This window comes from Gigantopelta aegis, chromosome 4 (assembly GCF_016097555.1).
Source record: "Gigantopelta aegis isolate Gae_Host chromosome 4, Gae_host_genome, whole genome shotgun sequence".
Lineage (NCBI taxonomy): Eukaryota > Metazoa > Mollusca > Gastropoda > Neomphalida > Peltospiridae > Gigantopelta > Gigantopelta aegis.
Window position 1 is genome coordinate 49,476,891 of NC_054702.1, and position 21,783 is coordinate 49,498,673.

General features: G+C 37.5%; 1 protein-coding gene across 2 annotated transcripts in view; it reads right to left on the minus strand.

Moving 5' to 3' along the window:
- LOC121370654 overlaps nt 1–21,783 on the minus strand; it is a 42,300-nt gene that overhangs the window by 14,838 nt on the left and 5,679 nt on the right. The window contains exons 4-9 of one of the 2 annotated variants that reach the window (XM_041496040.1): nt 21,517–21,758; nt 15,140–15,234; nt 10,479–11,096; nt 3,425–3,486; nt 1,551–1,621; nt 120–188 (exon numbers count right to left, since the gene is read on the minus strand). In XM_041496040.1, the coding sequence (XP_041351974.1) occupies nt 120–188; nt 1,551–1,621; nt 3,425–3,486; nt 10,479–11,096; nt 15,140–15,234; nt 21,517–21,758 (1,157 nt within the window). Of the gene's footprint in view, nt 1–119; nt 189–1,550; nt 1,622–3,424; nt 3,487–10,478; nt 11,097–15,130; nt 15,235–21,516; nt 21,759–21,783 lie in introns of both variants that reach the window. The other variant, XM_041496039.1, reaches the window with a different exon arrangement.

A 21,783-nucleotide genomic window follows, 5' to 3' on the forward strand; every position in this document is an offset into this window, starting at 1 on the left:
CCAATAATCATTTTTTGCCATGAGGACAAATGCTACCATTCTGTGACCACCTACTCAAAAACTAAGTCCCTTTTACGGTCATGTTTGAAGGACTATAAAGGTCCCATAATTTAACCTACCTTTGAACAGTAACTCCATTCTTGAAGTTTCGTTTTAAAACCACAACTTCACTGTCAAAACTATAAAACCTAAAGAAAAACAATCATATGGATCTATCATGGAAAACAGAAATTTTAAATGATAAATCAATATTAGTCCACCAACTTACAGAAGTGATACACGTTACAATGGAATACATGCAGACAGTGTCACTATAGTTAACCAATCAGAACAAGAAAAAGACACTTCTTAAATAATCAATGTAGAATTTATCTTTAATAAATAACAAATTATAAATTTTAGCATAGTGAATACAATAGAAGCAATAGAGAAAACAGATTATAAAATTGGTGAACTAGTAAAGTTATATATTCCAATAACCAATTCAATTCAATTCAATTCAATTTATTGCATATTACCAAACAGATTGGTATCAGCAAACAGATAAAAACAAACAAACATACATCAACAACAACAACAATTAATAATAATAACAATATTAATGTACAGGCCAGACGAGAAACAAAATTTGTATTATATTTGTAGGAATAAAATTACTATGTAATAATAAAGTATATTATAAAAATAAAATGGTCAAAGTACTTGGAAATAATTAAAGTAAATTACTGCCCCACTGATAGCTGGAACAAGAACTTTACGTTTGGAAATACAGCCATCAATAAATGCTAATACATGGTTAAGAATTTCAATGTCACCATTATTGTATGACAACATAAATATAAATTGTAAATTGCTATTTAGAGCAGGAGAAGTCAGAAAAGGAGCTTAAAGCTGTATCCTAACCGGCCGCTAGTGACGCGAGCAATTATTTTAGAAATCATTGATTTCAACTGCCATATCCAACTGCACGCAACGCAACATATAAATCTGTCGCGTCGCGCACATGCAGTTAGAATGTGGCAATGGAAATTTCGAAAATAATCGCTTGCGGTCGGTTAGGATAAAGATTAACTTAACAAATAGTTGTTGCCTTTCAACATAATAAATAGGGCAGTCTAAAATAAAATGTTTTTCATCTTCCACAGCTTGAGAATTACAAACAAAATAAGTCCTCTGTTCAATTAGTGTTTTCAGGTTTACAGAATCTTCCAAGTTCAGTATGAAGATTGTGTGCACTGATTCTCATTTTAGAAAATTATCTGCGTTGTTCAAAGTTTGGTATGCAGAGCAGGTAGTTTTCTAATTTAAACTCTGATTTAAATAGACTGTATGTTCTGAGTTTAGAATCATTGTTTTGAATAGTATCTGACCAGAATTTTATATATTTCGACTCGAGTTCTTGTTTCAACTTACGTGTGTCTCTGTGATAAACTTGTTTTTTCATGATGCACCATCTACAATGTAGGTTCATGTACTGTAAAAAATTTACATGATAAAACAAGGGACACAATCCATATGAAAGAAACCAACAGAGTACAACGATCACTTACGTCCAGCCACCAGAGGCCTCCAGCTGATCTTCCAGAGACTTGTCTAACTGGATATTAGAGGCTTGTAAAACCTGGAAACAAATAAACAAGATTACAGTAAAGTCATTATAGTTATTGTATTGAATATAATATTATATTAAATTATTTTTTTTACTTTTAACTCCAAGAATGGACCATCTCCAGCCCCAGCCCCAGCCACCAAACAACCAACAGAAATGACTAAAACATGAAAACCCATTCCATCACATGTTTACTCTTATTATCAATTAATAGCAAGTTGTCTTTTATATCACGAACACATTTCGAGTGGGAGGTGGGTTCTAAGGTTCCTACAGACAGGACAACCTATTTTCATTTGTGGAACACTGGGTCTGTTCAATGAAGGGGGACAATCCCATGACATGTCACACTCCAGGTGAGAACCCTACCACTGACCTACCAGAATATCTCTGATACAACCATAAACACACTCCAGGTGAGAACCCTACCACTGACCTACCGGTATATCTCTGATAAAACTATAAACACACTCCAGGTGAGAACCCTACCACTGATCTACCGGTATATCTCTGACACTCCAGGTGAGAAGCCTACCACTGACCTACTGGTATATCTCTGACACTCCAGGTGAGAAGCCTACCACTGACCTACCGGTATATCTCTGACACTCCAGGTGAGAAGCCTACCACTGACCTACCGGTATATCTCTGATACAACTATAAACACACTCCAGGTGAGAACCCTACCACTGACCTACCAGTATATCTCTGACACTCCAGGTGAGAACCCTACCACTGACCTACCAGTATATTTCTGACACTCCAGGTGAGAAGCCTACCACTGACCTACTGGTATATCTCTGACACTCCAGGTGAGAAGCCTACCACTGACCTACCGGTATATCTCTGACACTCCAGGTGAGAAGCCTACCACTGACCTACTGGTATATCTCTGACACTCCAGGTGAGAACCCTACCACTGACCTACCGGTATATCTCTGACACTCCAGGTGAGAAGCCTACCACTGACCTACCGGTATATCTCTGACACTCCAGGTGAGAAGCCTACCACTGACCTACCGGTATATCTCTGACACTCGAGGTGAGAACCCTACCACTGACCTACCGGTATATCTCTGATACAACTATAAACACACTCCAGATGAGAACCCTACCACTGACCTACCGGTATATCTCTGACACTCCAGGTGAGAACCCTACCACTGACCTACCGGTATATCTCTGATACAACTATAAACACACTCCAGGTGAGAACCCTACCACTGACCTACCGGTATATCTCTGACACTCCAGGTGAGAAGCCTACCACTGACCTACCGGTATATCTCTGACACTCCAGGTGAGAACCCTACCACTGACCTACCGGTATATCTCTGACACTCCAGGTGAGAACCCTACCACTGACCTACCGGTATATCTCTGACACTCCAGGTGAGAACCCTACCACTGACCTACCGGTATATCTCTGACACGCCAGGTGAGAACCCTACCACTGACCTACCGGTATATCTCTGATACAACTATAAACCTACTCCAGGTGAGAACCCTACCACTGACCTACCGGTATATCTCTGATACAACTATAAACACACTCCAGGTGAGAACCCTACCACTGACCTACCGGTATATCCCTGATACAACTATAAACACAATCCAGGTGAGAACCCTACCACTAACCTACCGGTATATCTCTGATACAACTATAAACACACTCCAGGTGAGAACCTTACCACTGACCTACCGGTATATCTCTGATACAACTATAAACCTACTCCAGGTGAGAACCCTACCACTGACCTACCGGTATATCTCTGATACAACTAAAAGAAAACAAAACAACTCCAATAAGATTACCTGTGCCAATAGTTCTGCTGCTGCTTGGTTTGCCTGTACTTTGTACTTGGTATACACTGGGTCTAAAAGAAAATTAATGTTCAGTATTGAAAATCATTTGCAAAACCAAGAAAATATCAGTAATTGTTGTCAAGGTACAGTGATTAAACAAATAAATAGAAGATCCAGGATTAATAAATGGAGAAATTGGAAGTTTAATTTTCATAGGTGTTGGAAAAACTCCCCCCCCCCCCCCCCCCCCACCCCACCCACTCTAAAGATTAAGCAATGGCTCCCCCGAGAGTTGAAAGTTGAATTAATATATAGCTGCCATCTCCCACGACCCAGATGCTGGCATCTCAATAGTTATATTTTTTAATGGCCCAATAAGGAAAATCAGGATTGGCTCACAAAAACAATGTATAATTAAAAATATATATTTAAAAAATATATTAAAATAAACAACATTTTACTAATTTTCATGAAAAAACCCCCAAACTTACCCAACAAAAAAGTAAAGAAACTTTAAGTGTTTGTGTGACAAATATACACTTAATGTAATTTCAATGTCAATCTCCAAACCCCACCATTTGGTCTGGTCCAAACTTCTGAACAGCCAATCATATTACTATAAAATGTTCTACCTACATGTATTAAAGCTAACAAGAATTCTGCAGAATTAAATGTCTTGCCCAACATAAATGTATTCAGTGTCACTTATAGTTACATCCATTGATATTCATCTCTATGCATATTTAAGCAAAAAAATTAATTAATACAAAAACAATTTGAATAAATGTAAAAAAAAAAAAAAACATGCATTGAGATGAACATTCCTAGATGCAACTATAAAACAAATTCCATTGATCTAGGACTTATAGTGTGTGAGGAACAGAGCTACATTTAAATGTGAAAACAACATTGGAGCTACATGACTGTGTAAATAGTTAATATACCATCACCAGGAAAAATAATAACTATATCTTGTTTTTTGACTTTGACAGAGTGAGACAAAAATTCTCAATTTAAAAACAGTCAATAACCAAATCTTTGCCAAGTACCAGGCCCTAATCTAGCCAGCGAAAAGTCAGCTCAAGTCACCAAGTTATTAGCAGTAGTGAGAATTCGAAGTCGTCATAATAATCAGATTTTAAAAACAAAATCACACAACAGACGTCAAGACACCAACTTGTTTAGTGTCATGGCTCACTAAACACCTTGTTGGTCTCCTGTTTTATGTATGTCTCACTGTTTGCAGTGACCAGTTATGTGTTGTTTATTTCTTGATCAGATTTATTTCAGTAATGCCAGTAAATGCAAATTATTACTTTCATTTTAATATTAAATCATCAATTACTTAATACTATCATATACTTACTGAAAAATTCAGTTGTTCTGATTCAATTTTATTACCAGAAGTAGTAGTATTTAATAATGAAATTGGAGAAAATTTACTGTGTTTTCTCTTTTATAAAACTTGAGGTGTTTTTCTCTTTTCTGTCCTAACAAATGCATATTCCCCTAAGGATAGTAGTCTGGTTCAAACATCCCAACAGCCAATGAGATGGCTTAAAATTCTTCTACTGCGCATACCTTCCTGTTCTATACATGTGACTGTAACTTCCTTCTTTTCCCCGAGCGAATCGCACGGAGAACTGGAAGCAGGGAGGCCTGGGGGGTATAAACCCTTGAGTACAGGTGATGTATCTATAAAAGAGAAAACACCAAGTTTTTTCCATTTCTTTTCAACAACACCTGTCCTCAACAAATGCAGCATTCAAAAGAAGGTGGCAGGTTCCATACTCCGAAGATGCATTCGTCTTCTCCCCATGGACTGGTAGGAATGTGACACAGTGGAACAATAGGCTAGCCATAGTAAATCCATCTCCATTGGGAAGCCTGGAATGGACCATAACAGTGATGTTAGTAGCAACAGCAGTGATGGTGGCATCCTTCAGTGGAATGGAGGACAGAGCCCTTGGTTGCATCTAAAACCGTGAACCCGTCATCCACCAATAAGGGTTCTGACAGGGTGGGCAAGTGTAGCCACCAGGGATGCAGGTATTAGGTAACCTCCAATCAATCCTTGTGTGCATCCATCAGAACACTGAACTAAACATCCCCCTGTTTTTTCTTTCTAGTAAACAGTGATCTGTTAGATCAATTAGGAGGAAACATGTCGCCAATGTGCAGTGCATTATGACTAATGTTATCCTGACAAAAGTCTTGTCACCAAACCAGTCAGGACAACGTGTCTGGCAGAACATTCGACACCCCTGGAATGTGACGGTCTCTGAGCTGCAGCGGAATGGCGTCTACCAACTCGAACAGGTGATATGTGAGCTGGAGCAGGCTGTTGGAATGTGTTCCACTCTGCCGACTGATGTATGCTGCGGCTGTCACATTGTCTGTGGCTACCATGAGAGTCATATGGATCAACTGCTGGCACGAATGACAGACTGTGTTTAATTGTTGAGATGAGCTCACCAACATTCCAGTGGTGCATCAACGAACAGAAGGTGACTCGGTTGAAATGACCACAAAGAGACCCTAAAATGTTCGACGGAATCTGCCACCACTGGAGACTGGACAGGAGGTTGTTAGGAAGGCCAATAATCAATTTGGGGTCTTTCTGTAGATGGCCTAAAAGTGTCATGTCTGCCAAGACTGTGGAGACCGCAGACTGAATCTTGTTACATCTGTCAGAGAGAACTTTTACTACTTCCAGATCTGTACGCAGCAGGGCTCCAATGAACTGAAGGCTCTGTGTTGGCTGCAACTGAGACTTTTCTAGGTTAACAATCCAGCCAAGGCGTTGCAAGAACTTAAGTATGAAGTCGACATGAACCGCTAACTTTGTCTTGCTCTGGCACTTCATGAGTACGGGTAGAAAGATATACCCTGGTGATGGAGGAACCGAGAGATCGGGGTCCGTTATCTTGGTGAACAACCAAGGAGCCACCGAGAAACCAAACGGCAGGACCATCCACTTGTAGTGTGCTCCCTGCAGCATGAATCTCAGATACTTGTGATGATCTGGATGGATGGGCACATGAGTTCCGGAAATGCTAGTCAATCGTCCAGTTGTATGACCATCCTGATGTTTGTTGAAGTATGCCAGATTGTGAATCATTCTCAGATTGCCTGAGTCTTTCTTCGGTACAAGAAAGATGTCCGAGTAAAACCCCAGAGTGACGAGATGCAATGGTATCTTCCTGACCGCTCCCTTCTCTATCAGTTTGTCAACTGTCTCTTGTAGGACCTGGACACGAGTGGCAGACTTCCCTTGGAGATGTTGTCAAGGGATGTGAAGATAATTGCAAACGGTAACCATGTTTCAGGATCACAACTACAAATATGTCGAGAGAAGTTCCCAGTTCTTCAAATATGCCTGGATGTTTCAACTGCTGTTGGGCACACCGGAAGTGTGAATTACACACTGCTGTTCAAAAGCAAGTCGATGGGCGGGAGAAGGCCAAACAAGTCCAAGCAATCCAGGTTTGGCCACCTGGAATCAATAGCAGGCAGGCTTCCCCATAGGTCGACTTCTGGTTCCAGCAGACTTGCGGTTCGTGTTGGTTCTCCGAAAGGGTTGAAGCTTGAAGCTGCATGAAGGTATTTTTGCCTTATCGAAGACTCCAACATTGAGATCAGTTGCAGCACCTTCACAGTAGCCGTTGACTGTTGAGCTTTCTTACTGTTGACAATGACGTCGGAGACCTTCCCGGCAAAGAGCTTGGAGGCAGACCAAGGTTGTGACAGCAACATCTTCTTGTGGCTCTTATCTAGCGTAGTCTGCTGGAGACACGCCTGGCATTGATATTGAGGATGGTGGACATCGATGTTATCATGGACATCATATAGGCTATTATCTTGGCCGACTGCAGAAATAGAGCGTAGCCTTTTACATCCTTCACCTGAAAGCCAGGGCAGCCAGGAAAACATTCAAGTAGGACAAGATGTACAGCAGACAATGTTGCGAAGTGTCCATAGCCGTGATGGTCCAATCAAGGAACCTCGACTGTTGAGGCATGCTTCCCGAGTCGGTCTAACCAGATTTTCAAGTGCTGCGTTGGTCGCAATCTTTGGAACCAGACCCTTTCGTATTCAAGCTGGAGGGTGAGACAGCAAAGACAGTAACTCGTACACAACCACCAGGCAAGAGGCCCGTGATGTGAGCTGTCACTGACTTGGCATTCTTAGCCCACTGGGCTAGGACACGGAGATAGGCGTTGTACCCAAAGGCAAGTACAAGACACATCTTTCATCCATCAGGGCTCGACCTTAGCGGTAGCCCGGGGTATTTTAGCTACCGATTTCTCACTCAGTCTACCAGTTGTCTAACCCCGGTAGTCCGCCGGGCTACCAAATGTTTTGGCATGTCCAGTCACTCCACAATCAACAAGACGTTTAAGACGTCGGTGTCTGAAATTCCACCTTTCATGTGTGCACTCTCTGCTGCCAGGAGTCCTGTAACTGTTAATTGCTCCCCTAGTGTGACCCACAGGTGGCAGTTGCGCAATACGATTCAGTGAAATAAAGGAGTATATTTGCCAGTGGTACAATATTTATTTTTAAAATAGCGGACCAAAACAAATAATTTGATGTAATGCAGTGGCCAGATATACCTGGTTCGTACAGGTCATGGAATTTTCATTTGGGTCATGGGTTAACTATTCGTAGTCATTTATAACAATCAACAACACGGTCCGTTGTTTTTACGCCTACTTATAACAAACGCTTTGTATGATCAAGACTATTTGCTGCCAGCTAAAGTCTAAACTAAACGATAATTCAAAAGCGGTTTATTTCCTTCTAGGCTACCTATGCAAATGGTCAAATTATTGTTTACACAATTAATACCTATTACTATGTTAAATAAATGTATAAATTGACGAATATTTCCAATGTTAAAAATATTAATCTTTCTTACAAATTAATTTTAATGAAATCTCTTTTATCGTTTACTATGGCTTTGCGTGATAACCTTGCTCAAAATGACAACTGACCTTGTCATGTGATAAAACAAACACACATGGTGATCCCCCGTCTCGGTTAATTGGCTTACGGCATTTACAAGTTTATTGTCATCAATAAAAACTGCCATTGTTTTGGAATAAAGGCAAGTTTTGTTAAGATTCTTCAAAATTATACCTATTAAACATAGTTGCAGCATTTGAAGTATTAAAATATGCAATATCGATCTGAAGATCATACGATTAGTAGATAGTTGTACTCATGAAAACCGTATAAAGTGTTTCAATAATATTTTGTAAGCCTTCATTTCGAGATTAGGTCTAAAACCAATAAATACTACTACTACTACTACTAATAATAATAATAATAAATACTATTATGTATTTCTGGAATTGTACTAACCAAGTTAATGCAGATAGAATAGGTCGGTTTTTTGGTGGTGGTTAGATTTTTTTTATATACCATATTTACTCCTCTTTTGAGGCCATCCCTAAAAATATTTTGTTTTGTCCATTTCTGACCAGTAGTTTCAAATGTGGGTAGGTAGGTAGCTATTATTTTTTTTTTTAGGCCTAATCTCGTAATGAAGGCTTACACAATATTATAATGATACATATGAGACACTTCATTCTGTCACATATTAATGTTGTAGTTTTGTGTATCTCCCCCAGATTCTGTTCAATGATTTAAACTAAAAAAAATATTGTTCATTAAGGGTTATCATGCAGTTTTAATAATTGTATATTTCACAGTATAATGCTCATGATTTACAAAAACCCACCCTAAAACGTTTAAATAAAAATAAATTATTTTCTTTTTTCCTCTTTTTTTTTTCTTTTCTTTTAAACTTGTGGGGCTACCAATTTTTACTAAGGGCTACTAGAATTTATAACCTGGTAGACCAGTGGGCTACCGCTGAAAAAACTTAAGGTCAAGGCCTGTCTATGTCACACGGAGATCGGCATTTGATACAAGAACGTACCACATGAGATGTACTAATATCTGACATTGTAACTTAATCTGTAACGATAAAGCAAATAATATGAGTCTGTACAATTCCGGTAAACAAGAAGCCTCCATTTTAAAAATGGTGACTGAAGACTGTTGACCGGCAAGCATGACAATTAATAAATTAGGAAACAAAACTTAAATAAAGTGATTAAAACCAAAATAATTGTAACAACAATAATGTAACAACATATAGAAATGTTTTCCACACATTAAAAGTCTCAAATAAACCAAGTGAAAAACGACAGATGGCTCAGATTAAGACGGAGCGAAACAGAAAGATGTTCGAATCATAAGAGCGAAGGAAAAACAAGGAAGTTACAGTCATGTGACCAGAACAGGAAGGGGTACGCAGTAGAAGAATTTTAAGCCATCTCATTGGCTGTTGGGATGTTCGAACCAGACTACTATCCTTAGGGGAATATGCATTTGTTGAGGACAGGTGATGATGAAAAGAAAATTACTGAATGAATGTGAATCACTACTCTGAAATGTACTAATAAATGTTAACTTCGCCTATGTTGATCACACTTCTCCCCTTTCTCCTAGAAAAGGAAAAGTCACTTCTCATACTTTTTCATTACAAGATTAGGGCATGAAAAGCATCTAAAATAAACACATTTTTTAATGCCACACACCTCGAGTTCAGTCATGACATTAAATTAATATGTTGTTAACGTAAACAACTTAGGTTGTTAGGTCCTTTAGTGATTGTATTGCACTACTTTCTATAATGCATTTATGAAATCTAGAAATATCTCATGATTAGAAAATCTACTGATATTTATTCAGTCTTTATGTTAAAGCTATCCCACATCAAAAAGTCCTTAACTATTTTCAGCTTGGGAGAAACACTGCTAAATGACCATATTTGGATACAGTCCACTATACCAACCTGCAAACAGAATTAAACACTGCTACAACTAAAAATTTTACAGGCATGTTTCTTCTTTTAAGTATAAACAAATTAAACACTAACAGATAATACTTTACTAAAATGTGCAAGTCTGGTTAAGCAAATGAAATGATTTTACAGAAGGCGAAAGCTGATGTTGTTAAGGTTTATCTGTAGCAGTGCTATAACAAATACCTGTAGTCTCCATATCTTCCTCAACACTCTCTGGTGTCTGCTGTCTGTCGGTATGTCTTAATTCTGGTCGGTGACCTGTAAAGTCACTAATTGACCTCTGCAGACTTTTCTTTGACTTTTCCTGTTTGGGAACATCATCATTTTCTGATGTGACGTTTCCAAAAGCAGTACCGATTCTCTTGGCCTGAGAATCACCATCAGACTGACTGATGACGTCTGATCCAGAGCTATCTTTGATCGATGAAACTTCACCACCCATGGTCGTAGTGGCGGAAGTTTGAAAATGGAGGATACTCGAGTAGCGCTTGAAGTCTCCTCTCTGTGATTCTAGGGAGCTCGTTCCCTGGGTTGTTCTCTCAAGGAAATCTTTGAATTTAGAAAATAGTTTCGTGTATCGCTTTGTTTCAGGTTTCGCTTCTGAGATAGCATTCTCCGGTACACTGATGGGCAGCAAGCTTTTTTCAGGAAGAGATATGCTGACAAATGGTGTGGACAGTATCTTACGGTGAAGAAGATATTCCTTCAGTGAGCAGAGAACAGCTGCAGCGGTATCAACCAAGAGCTCATGATGTTGATCTCGGGTCCATGTTATTATGGTGACAAGGCTGTGATCCATTTCTAAAAACATTCACCAAAATTATAATATTACACATTTTCATAAAGATATATCTATTTAATGCTAGTCTATAATTAATACTAATACAACTTTCATATAAGTGTTTTTTCCATTGGTTAATTTTTATGATAAATTAGATGGTAGATGTATGCTGTCATGGGCAACCAGGATTTATTATGATAAAATTCTCAGAACTCATCTAATATACTGTCACTTAGCCTCATTTGTGGTGTCTTCCATTATATTGAAACGTCGATATAAATAATTTTCAACAAAATTACTAACTTCAGATAAAAATGATGTTATTGTTACTATTTTGTTATTATTTCGTGCCACTGTAACTTTTAACACTTCGTTAGCAGCAATGAACGTGCACCCACCCACCCCAAGTAAGGTCCGATCACTGATCAATCGGAGCAGTCACCAGCATGTGACTTGTCTGCTCTTCTTGTATGTGTTCTCAAAAGGGTGCAAGCAGGTTTATCAGAAATAATTATATCACAATCTGAACCTTATTTTTGTTTAGAACATACTTTTTGTGACAAAAACATTGATAAAGAAGACGAGATGGAAATGACTTAACATTAACTGTTTTAAAATATCGCACAATTCTGAAAAACATTTGAAAATAATAAATGCATATTATTTTATGTATTTATATAAACTTTAAGTGAAAATATGTTAGCAAGTTATAAACTTGTAGACCTACTCCATCAACATGTTTTTGTACAAAATTAAACCAGGCGAATTCCTCAAAATAATTCAATATGAGGTTGAAACACCGCTCACAAATGTTAAGTCCGATCATATCCATATGTCTTGCAACAGAAATTAACAGCCAACGAATATATTTCTTTTAGTGTATCCTGTATTACAATAAATCATGTTCAAAAGACAGACTAAAATGCTGATAAATTTGCCATTTGGTTCGCTCCTAAGTCAATGATGTCATGTGAAAAGAACGAAAAAAATATTGCGTCATACTTTTACTTATGGTACTAAAAGCATTTTTATTGAATATTGTAAATAAGGAGAATAGATAATTAATTTTTTTATATTTGTGAGATTTCTTTAATAAAACACAATAAAATGTCTTACCTGTAGATACTCCTAATAGGTGTAGTAATAGAATAGGGATAATATCACTGTGTTTTGTTGTTACCTATAAGGATTTATCACAAAAGTTTTGTGATAAATCCTTATAGTTAACAACAAAACACAGTGATATTATCCCCTAATTCTAGAAGCAATAACTGATATTTAGGAATCAGCAAATATGTATTTTCCACAGAAAAGACTTTGATATACCAGTTATGAAACACAGAGGAGAACTGGTGGATTCACTGTCAGGAATTGATCTTGTAACCTCATGCACTTCAGATGTATAGTTAATGATTTAACGACTCCTCTTCACATTATATGAGTTTCAATACAACACCAAATAGCAGTTATGGATCTATATAATGCATTTCCTAACAGACTGGACAATAAACGTGTTAAAAGTTTATAAAAAAAGAAAGTAAACTCAAGTAATGAGCACTTTTTTAGTGGCACCCCCCCCCCCCGTATTTACTGGCCTACATGTACATGACGGCACATAAGTCTGCGCAGCAAACATTAAAACAACCAATTCTGTCGCTACTGTTAACAGAAACAACAAACAGGTAATGGATTCAACTTTTGTAGGCAACAAACACTTCCTATTATAGTTACTTTCAGGTTAATTTAGATTATGCAAATAAGATAAATATAAATGGTGTTCCATGCTCTTTAGTTTGGATAACACACAATGACAATATAAAAAAGCCAATGTCAAATTTATGATCATTATTCAACAAAAGTTGTCCGTTATTAACTGTACATGAGCACAAATAGTGTTTGTTAAAGATATAGGACAATCAATGATAATTATGAAACAAACTATAGCTAAAAATAGGCCACGTTGTAAGCTTTATAGTCTGAGAAGCCATATTGGTTGTGTTGTCTCACTTGAAGAGAAATTCAAAGAATACTTGGATGTTTATGTTAACAGATAATATAAAACATTTATTTCATTTATGGATTGAAGCTTCTATTTAACCTTGTGTGAGTTGATATACAAGGTTGATCATTACAGCGGTGACACAAAAGGTGATACAAAAACACAGTTTGATCGAGACTGGTGCATTAATTCAGTGTTTTTTCAATCAAATTGTTATCTATCAGTTTTATACATATAATTATTATTCACAATCAAGATGTGTTGTTTTAACAACTGTTTTATGAATTAAATTAACATTGGTTGTTTGTTTACAAATATACCCCAACACTTGTTTCAAGATGTAATGTAACGTAATTAACATGCACAGACTTTTGTGCCGCATGCATACACTAATGTAACTTGAGTGTATATTAGAGGTTGAAACCAATGTAGGGTACACCCAAAAATGTAACGGTTACCATGATTTTTAGCAAAAATTAAGGTTGATAATAAAAACATTAATTAAATCTCAAAAATGCCATGTGACACCCCATTTTCTTGCAGGTAGATTATATGTCAGATGTCACACTTTTCATTGGGGTACTGCTTGGGTTTGATGACACATTGTTCATTAGAAAGTGGTGATGTCGGTAAAGTGAATTTATTTCGTTCAACAGAGACATGGTTTGAACATACAGCCTCACACCTTGCTAAATGCTGTTATTTTACCAACATTTAAACCAACTACGAACTTCAATAACCTTTTTAAAAACCATCTTGACTTCTGATCAAAGCAGCAATCCCAAAAGCACCCTGAAATAGAATATTTCGTCTGTCCACAAAGACAAATTGATAAATCAGTTTAACAGAACATGCATGTTATAACAAGAGAACTGTCAGCTGAATACAGACATAGCAGTATTTGATCTGTGGTTGCCACCATCAAAGAACAAATTCTGCATAATGTCAGCTTAGATGCAGCAAATTAGCTGAAGATTTAAAACAGCAGCTTTTCCATGATCACCGTCACCAAACTATGTGATGATGTGCAAAAAGTCATTTTAGAGCAGGACCCATATTCACAAAAAGGTGTAAATTTACGTTTACGATTAGCACTTACATTTGCTGTAGATTTATGTTTACGTGCAAGAAGCACCTTATTCTCAAAGACGGCCATAAATGTAAACATAACTTAGTTGGATGTAAATCTACGATTTAACACTCTCACTGGAGTAATTAATAAAAACACATTAGAAACGATGGCTACCGGGGTAAATAACAAATGAGTAAAACGCAATTTTGTTTGTCGTCTGCTAACAATAACACCGCGAATGGTGGACCATGGCATTTTGGTATTGTGGGGATCCGTGTTTTGGTACGAACTTGAGGACATTTCTTAAAAAGGAAAAGATCACTCAGGAGAAAGTGGCCGAGTCGAAAACATCCGTTCGATCACCAAAAAAAATATGTTCAATCCATGGGTGTTCGCCATTGTAAATTGCATCATTTATTGGAAATGCTGCTAGTTTCCGTAAATAATGGCAATCGTGCTTGATTTATTATATGTACACAACTTACGTGCAGCGTTAGTTGCAACCTGAGGCACTCTTATATTTACGTCCAACTTTACACGTAACTTACGTTTTCGTTGTTTTGTGAATAGCTCTTCAGTTGTAGATTTACGTTTACGTGTAAAAGTGTAAAACTACGCTTACGATGTTTTGTGAATATGGGTCCAGAGCTTTAGAGTGCATCAAAGTCGAGGTGATAAACATGCCCAAAATAAACACACCCAAATTACATGCTGACCTCAAAATATTTCACCTCAAAACCACTGAAATGTTGAGTTGAATTACATTAAAATAACTTGAAATGCATTTTTGAATATTGACAACTCTACAGCAGCTGTTAATAACAATACTGAACTAAAACAACCTTCCTACGCTCAGAAAAGACAAAAGTCTACGTTGTGCCCAAATCAGTGAGATTTCAAATGATTTTACCCTGTACAGAGTTGCATACAGTCCTGCCACCAGCATGCCAGTGAATAAAGTGAAAGCTAAAAGACATACTGACCAAACCAACCTTCCACTGGCTGTGTGACGTAGAACTCCCACGACTGGCACTGCTCGTTCACCTGAAGAAACCAGCAACACCCATTGTCTTCCCTGTGCCAGTATCTACAAAAATATACTTAACTATACAAAACCATAATTTTGTTGGACAATTCCAATTTTAAAAATCCTTTTATTTAATAGAAAAACAAAACTAATGTTTTGCCACATATTTCACACCTTTGTTTACCATAACTACAATGGAAAAAATCCTATAAAGATGGCACTACATGCTATAAATGTGCTTTTAAAAAAAAATCTCAAAGAGAATGACAGTTGTGAGCCAAAGTTTTTAACTAGACTTTGACTAGTTGACTGAACAATTATGGAGGAGGCAGTATTATATAGTGGCAGGGGTTGAATTTTAAGGCAAATGTTGCCTTCAGTTTAAAAACAGAAAGTAAGCAATACAGTACCCTTTTGCAGGACTTTGAATTTAAAGATGGAATGGACAACAATTGTCATAGCTAAGATATGAATTGCCCACGGTCAGAGGCTTTATTGATAAGTTTTTTCTTGCTAGATAAAAATTATTGCCAATGGATGAAGGAATACTTTAATGTGTTTATTTGTTGCAAAAGTTATTGGTTTAAAAGTTGTTATAGGCAGGCTCAACATTGCCTTAGTATAGTACTTTACCTATGACAAAAACATAAAAAATTACTAGAGATAACAAATACTAAAGTTTAAGCCACAACAGTTACCTCATTGAACATTTATAGGAAAATTTTTAAAGGCAGGTCTCCAAACATACCAGTTTGCACTAGACAATATTAATAACCTTAGTATTGGTATCTAAGGTGAATGGCACTGCATCCCGAGAGCAATTGTTTGTAGCATGCCAGCCGGGTGTCATACCAGGCCTCTAACAATTGCTAGAACAATCGTTTCATTCGAATGTTGCTCGCGCGAATCTAATTTTGCATAACCCTTTTCTCTTGCATTTTTTGTTTGGATTATAACGATTTATGCAAAAGGGATATGGGTTACCTGGATCTATTTCTGTGTAACCGATAAATGGGTCATGCAGATTTTCAATTCTTAGTTTGTTTGTTTTGTTTAATTACACCACTAGAGCACATTGACTTATGGATGTAAAACATTTGGTATTTTTGACATAGTCTAAGAAAGGAAACTCACTACATTTTTCCATATAGTAGCAAGGGATCTTTTTTGTATTTCCTAAGTTCAAGGGCCATAACTCTGTCAAAAATAGGTAAATCACCATGAAAGTCAAACTTGATCTGTAACAGTATATGATAAACCTATTTATTACCTACCTATTCAATCTTACTATATTGATAAAGACATTTTTAAACTGTGATAAACTGATCTTGTATCACACATATGTGCGATCTGGATCGGAACTTGTAAATGGGGAATTCCTTTTTATTTTTACTGGTGTTAGCGCCTTTTTGTTACTGACGTCATGTATGATTTACAAATTACGTCAATTTGTATTTCACACATTACACAAGCAGTGACTGCTGTGCAAAATCTTCAGGAGCTAAAAAAAGCTCCCCTGAATTTGTTTTGCGAGAAGTCATTGCTCTCCTCAGAAAATAGCATACCGTAATTGTTAAATTGCAAATGTCACCAAACTGATAATAATATTCAACAATAAAATTAACATCTGTTATGTTTCAATGTCATTTATACTGGCCCGTAAGCCAGCATGTTTAGCGGGGGGATCGAAATTTCATGTAGATGGAACTCATCAAACATGAGTGCCGAAAGCACGGAGTTGTAAACTGGGGAGGGGTCCCCAGATTTCTTTTAATATATATATATAATAAATATATAAGCTTGTGCAAAAAATAGGAAGTGAAAACAATGTATGTAAAGTTCTGTATATATACAAAATTTTAACTCAATATTTTGAGGCATTAAAAAAAAAATCCAGGAAACAAATATTTGTATCTCAAACGTTCAAGGGCCATAACTTTGTCAAAAATAGGTAAATCACCATGAAAGTAAAATAGTCTGTAACAGTCCATGTTAAAGCCATACACAACATTTTTGCTCAATATCTCAAGGCATTGTGAATTTGTTTTGCAAGAAGTCATTGCTCTCCTCAGTAGGGGTGCAACGATACGGTCAAAACCGTATTGCGATATATTGCGATATAAGAAACTGTATTGCAATATGTATTGCAATATAATTGATATTATTTATGGGTTTTTTTTTTTTTAATGAAAATAGAAGGCATAACTTTTTAATGATCTTTATTAGTTTCAGCTGTCAGGCTAAATGTTTTAGGCCATATTTTTATTTTTTAACACAATACTAGTCTACTAGAACACTGGCGTGACGGTGTCAAACTATTGATGATGATGATGATGATGATAACTAATTTAACGTGTCCATATACCACTAGGGTTTCGAACACGCCCATCTCGAGTCCGACCTCCGATAAGATCGGTGGCCTGACTCGGGATGGAGGGGGGGTATGAAAATGGGCAGAATTTTGAAAATAGCAATTAGTAAAAAAGTTAATAGAATAAAAAAAGAAAAAAAAAAGGTTACAATCCAAAAATAAAAAAGAATTGACTGCTCGGCCGAATATTTATATAATTTGGAGCATTTTAGAAGGAAAGTCCAAAATTAAATAAGAGAAAGAAGAGAGGATTGGACTATTTAATAATATTTTTAAAAAGAAGTAATTTCGACATAAAATTTTGAACGCAGATCTAAAAGTTTAAAGTCCGATCGATATGTCCACGCGAGTGGCCTCGTTAAGGCCGTTTGGGTGCACAGCTTAAAGGGACGAGATAGGTTGCATCCCGTCAAGAAAACCCCTAGATTGACAGTCGATAGACGTTGAAGGTGTACTGCTGTGCTGAAATACAGATCTTGAGAAGCCGGATCTGTCTGAACGAGAGAGAGTATCAGACTAGGGTATAGTCCAGTCATCATGGGTTGGTATAGTGGTGCGGACGGGCCCGACTCCGGAGGATACGAGATGGTATCACTATAAAGCAAGGTAAAGTCTAGAAAAAGAGTAGTAGGGGCCGACCCCGCTTCATATTTCTTCTTAGAGTGGGGCGGTCAATCTTCCAGTACTGCTAGGACAGGCTCGGACATGTACAGACTAAACGCGAACAACCGTGGCGTTCTGCAGAATGGCCGTCATATGAGTCACGAAAAAAACCTGTTGACAGTCAGACGGAGAAATGACGTGGAAGCAAGGAATCTCGCTAAAAAAGAATCCAACCTGGTGGTGCAGGCTGTCGAAATGAGAAGCGTTCCAGCGTTCAATCAGTTCCAATGGCTGCATACATTCCAGTACTTCACTTCGCTGACAAAAACAACGAAATGAGGGACCCCCCAAGTCGAGCACACGAAAGCACGTGCAGTGTGCACAAGCGAAACAAACACGTCCAGACTGTGAATGGTCAAACTATTCATAAATTGTCACATTCGGAAATCCTTACTATCGGGCTTTTCCGTTGCTGCTCGCTTAACACGGAAATGTACGTATTGAGTCACAATGTTTCGCCAGATCGACTTAACCAGAGCCGAGGTTATTAGCCGAGGTATTTTGAACGATCGGCCGAAGTATTACGAGTTCAGTGAAAAACAGCGAAGTGTGATTCTCATTTGTTGGTTTATTTCTTTGAAGATGATAGCCGTAGCCGTATTCCAACGTAAATGAACAACGAATGATAATGTGTAAGTAACAAAACATTTATTTGTAATTATCGTTAACTGGTTATTTTCACTGGACTTTTGACACGTTTTGTTTAGAAGTTAGAACCAAGTATAACCGACCTATCACTTCGTATGCCAACAAGTAAGCCGACTACGCTTGACGTGATTGTTACATTTCCTGTCATCACCAATTAATAAAATGATGTGGTTTTTGTTTGTTTGTTTGCCTATTTCAAATCAAATAAGTTACAAGGAAAAAAAATCGCGGTACGCAAAACTGTACCGCGATTCATATCGAGCTGATCAATTATCGCGGTATACCGGTATACCGGTTTATTGTTGCAGCACTACTCCTCAGAAATTAGCATACCTATTGTTAAATAGTAAATGTCACCAAACTGATAATAATATTCAACAATAAAATTAATATCAGTTCATGTTTCACTGTCATTTATACCGGCCCGTAGCCAGCATGTTTAGTGAGGGGATCGAAATTTCATGTAGATGGAACTCATCAAACGTGAGCGCCGAAGGTGCAGAGCCAAAACTGAGGGGGTGGGGTCCCCAGATTTAAAAATATATATATATATATATATTAAAAATAAACTTGTGCAAAAACAATGTATGTAAAGTTCTGTATATATACAAAAAAATTTAACTCAATATTTTGAGGCATTAAAAAAAAAAGTCCAGAAAACTAATATTTGTATCTCAAACGTTCAAGGGCCTTAATCACCATGAAAGTCAAAATGTTTGTAACAGTCCATGTTAAAGCCATACAATTTTTTTTAGCCCAATATCTCAAGGCATTGTGAATAAAACATCAAGAAAACTATATGTGGGACAGATGGATGGACGGACAAACAGAAGTATGGAGATGAAACCTATAGTCCTCTCCGGTTGCACCGGTAGGGGACTAACAAGCATGCATATAAATTTTGCACTGTTAAATTTATATGCAAGCATTATTTTCTTTGCAGACTGCAATGCAGTTACCAACAGCTGTTTGTGATATTTACATATCACAAACATATGCCATGGTGGGGATTATATATATACTGAACAAAAAAAGAAACTTCCGATTTGTACATATAGTATTTGTTGTGTTAAAAGAATTCATTGTGTAATGTAATTATATAGGTAGTATTAGCCGTGAGCTGTATTATCAGGATTAATGAATTTTATCGATTATTTTTGCACTGTTAATCGTCGACAACGTGAAATTCAATTTACACGTGCATGCATGGTTCAACATGTCCCATGTAGTATTTGGTCAATTTGTTTTACTTGTCTTACTGACATTGTTGTCAAGTGAATGAAAACGCTTCGAAATTTGTAAAAAAATTAAATGTTTTTACATTTTAGCATTTTTAGTATGCCAAGAATACCCAATAATTTATGCGAACGGGCGATTGGCATGCTTGATGCTGGCATGTCGATAGAAGACGTTGCAAGGCATGCTGGGAGTTCTAGTCGAGCGATACGAAATATTCGCATAAGATTTCGAATGACAGGAAGCACCAACGACTTGCCACGATGTGGACATCCGCGTGTTATAATGCGTGGTCAAGACCGCTATATCATGAACACGCATTTGCGCAATCGATTCCAAACTGCCACTGCTACTGCTGCTAACACACCTGGGCTTCATAATAACCGAATCAGTGGGCAAACTGTTCGTAATCATCTGCGGGAGAACGGTTTACATGCACGACGTCCTTACGTCGGATGCGTTTTAACGCAACGTCATCGTCTAAATCGTCTTAATTGGGCACGTGTACACACTCGTTGGATACAGCGATGCTGGAATACCGTTCTTTTTTCGAATGAATCCAGATTTTCTTTACAACGTGGTGATGGCAGGGTGCGCGTCTACTGTAGGAGAAATGAACGCTATGCTGACTGTTGTGTTCTTGAACGAGATCGTTTCAGGGGTGGGAGTTGTGTCATGGTCTGGGCAGTCATGGCCCATGGTTATCGTTCACCACTAGTCGTCACTGATGGCAATTTAAATGCTCAACGTTACCGCGATGACATTCTCGCTCATCATGTCATTCCTCTGTTCCTTAACAATGCCAATATCTTGATTTTTCAGCATGATAATGCCACCTCTCATACAGCTAGAGACACTGTAAATTTTCTTAGGACAAATAACATTGATTTCATTGATGACTGGCCCACTAAAAGTCCTGATCGCAACCTCATCGAGTATATCTGGGATAGTCTGGACAGACGATTGAGGCGTCATCACAACCCACCCACTAACATCAACGAACTTCGTCAAGCGCTCATTCAGGAATGGAATATTCCACAGGTAGAAATCAACACTTTAGTCAATTCTATGCACCTGCAATGCACTACAGTGGTCAATTCAAGAGGTGGTCATACCCGTTATTAAGTGGGGTTTTTTTTTTTATACCCCTACCACACTTGGTCAAAATTTCTCCTAGTTTCTGTTAACCTATGGCCATGATTTTTGCACCAAACGATGCATCATGGAACACTCTTTAAACGCATATATAACAATTATTCCCCCGGTTTGTTTTCATCAAGTTATGTTCAAGCAAAGTTAGCGGAAGTTTCTTATTTTGTTCAGTATATATATATATATATATATATAAACAAAAAACCCACATTGCAATATCAATCTGGTTTACAGCAGTACTTTTCACTTGTAATGAAACCTAGGAAACTGACCTCTTGTATTGTTGTGTTGTTGTTTCTGTAACATTAGATTCCCACCATGTATCAAACCTGCTCCATCTCGGACTGCAGATTCTTTCCTCCATAATAATGTCATGCTTCACAGAAAGTGATGTCACACCTTTCAACTTTGTGGAAATTTCTAAAGAACTTACACCTCTCACAGATGAACTGGCTACAACACCGGGCTTCCATTCACATCTTAATGTGATGTCTTTCAAAACCTGTAGCACCATCTGGAATCAAAATGTACAATATCTA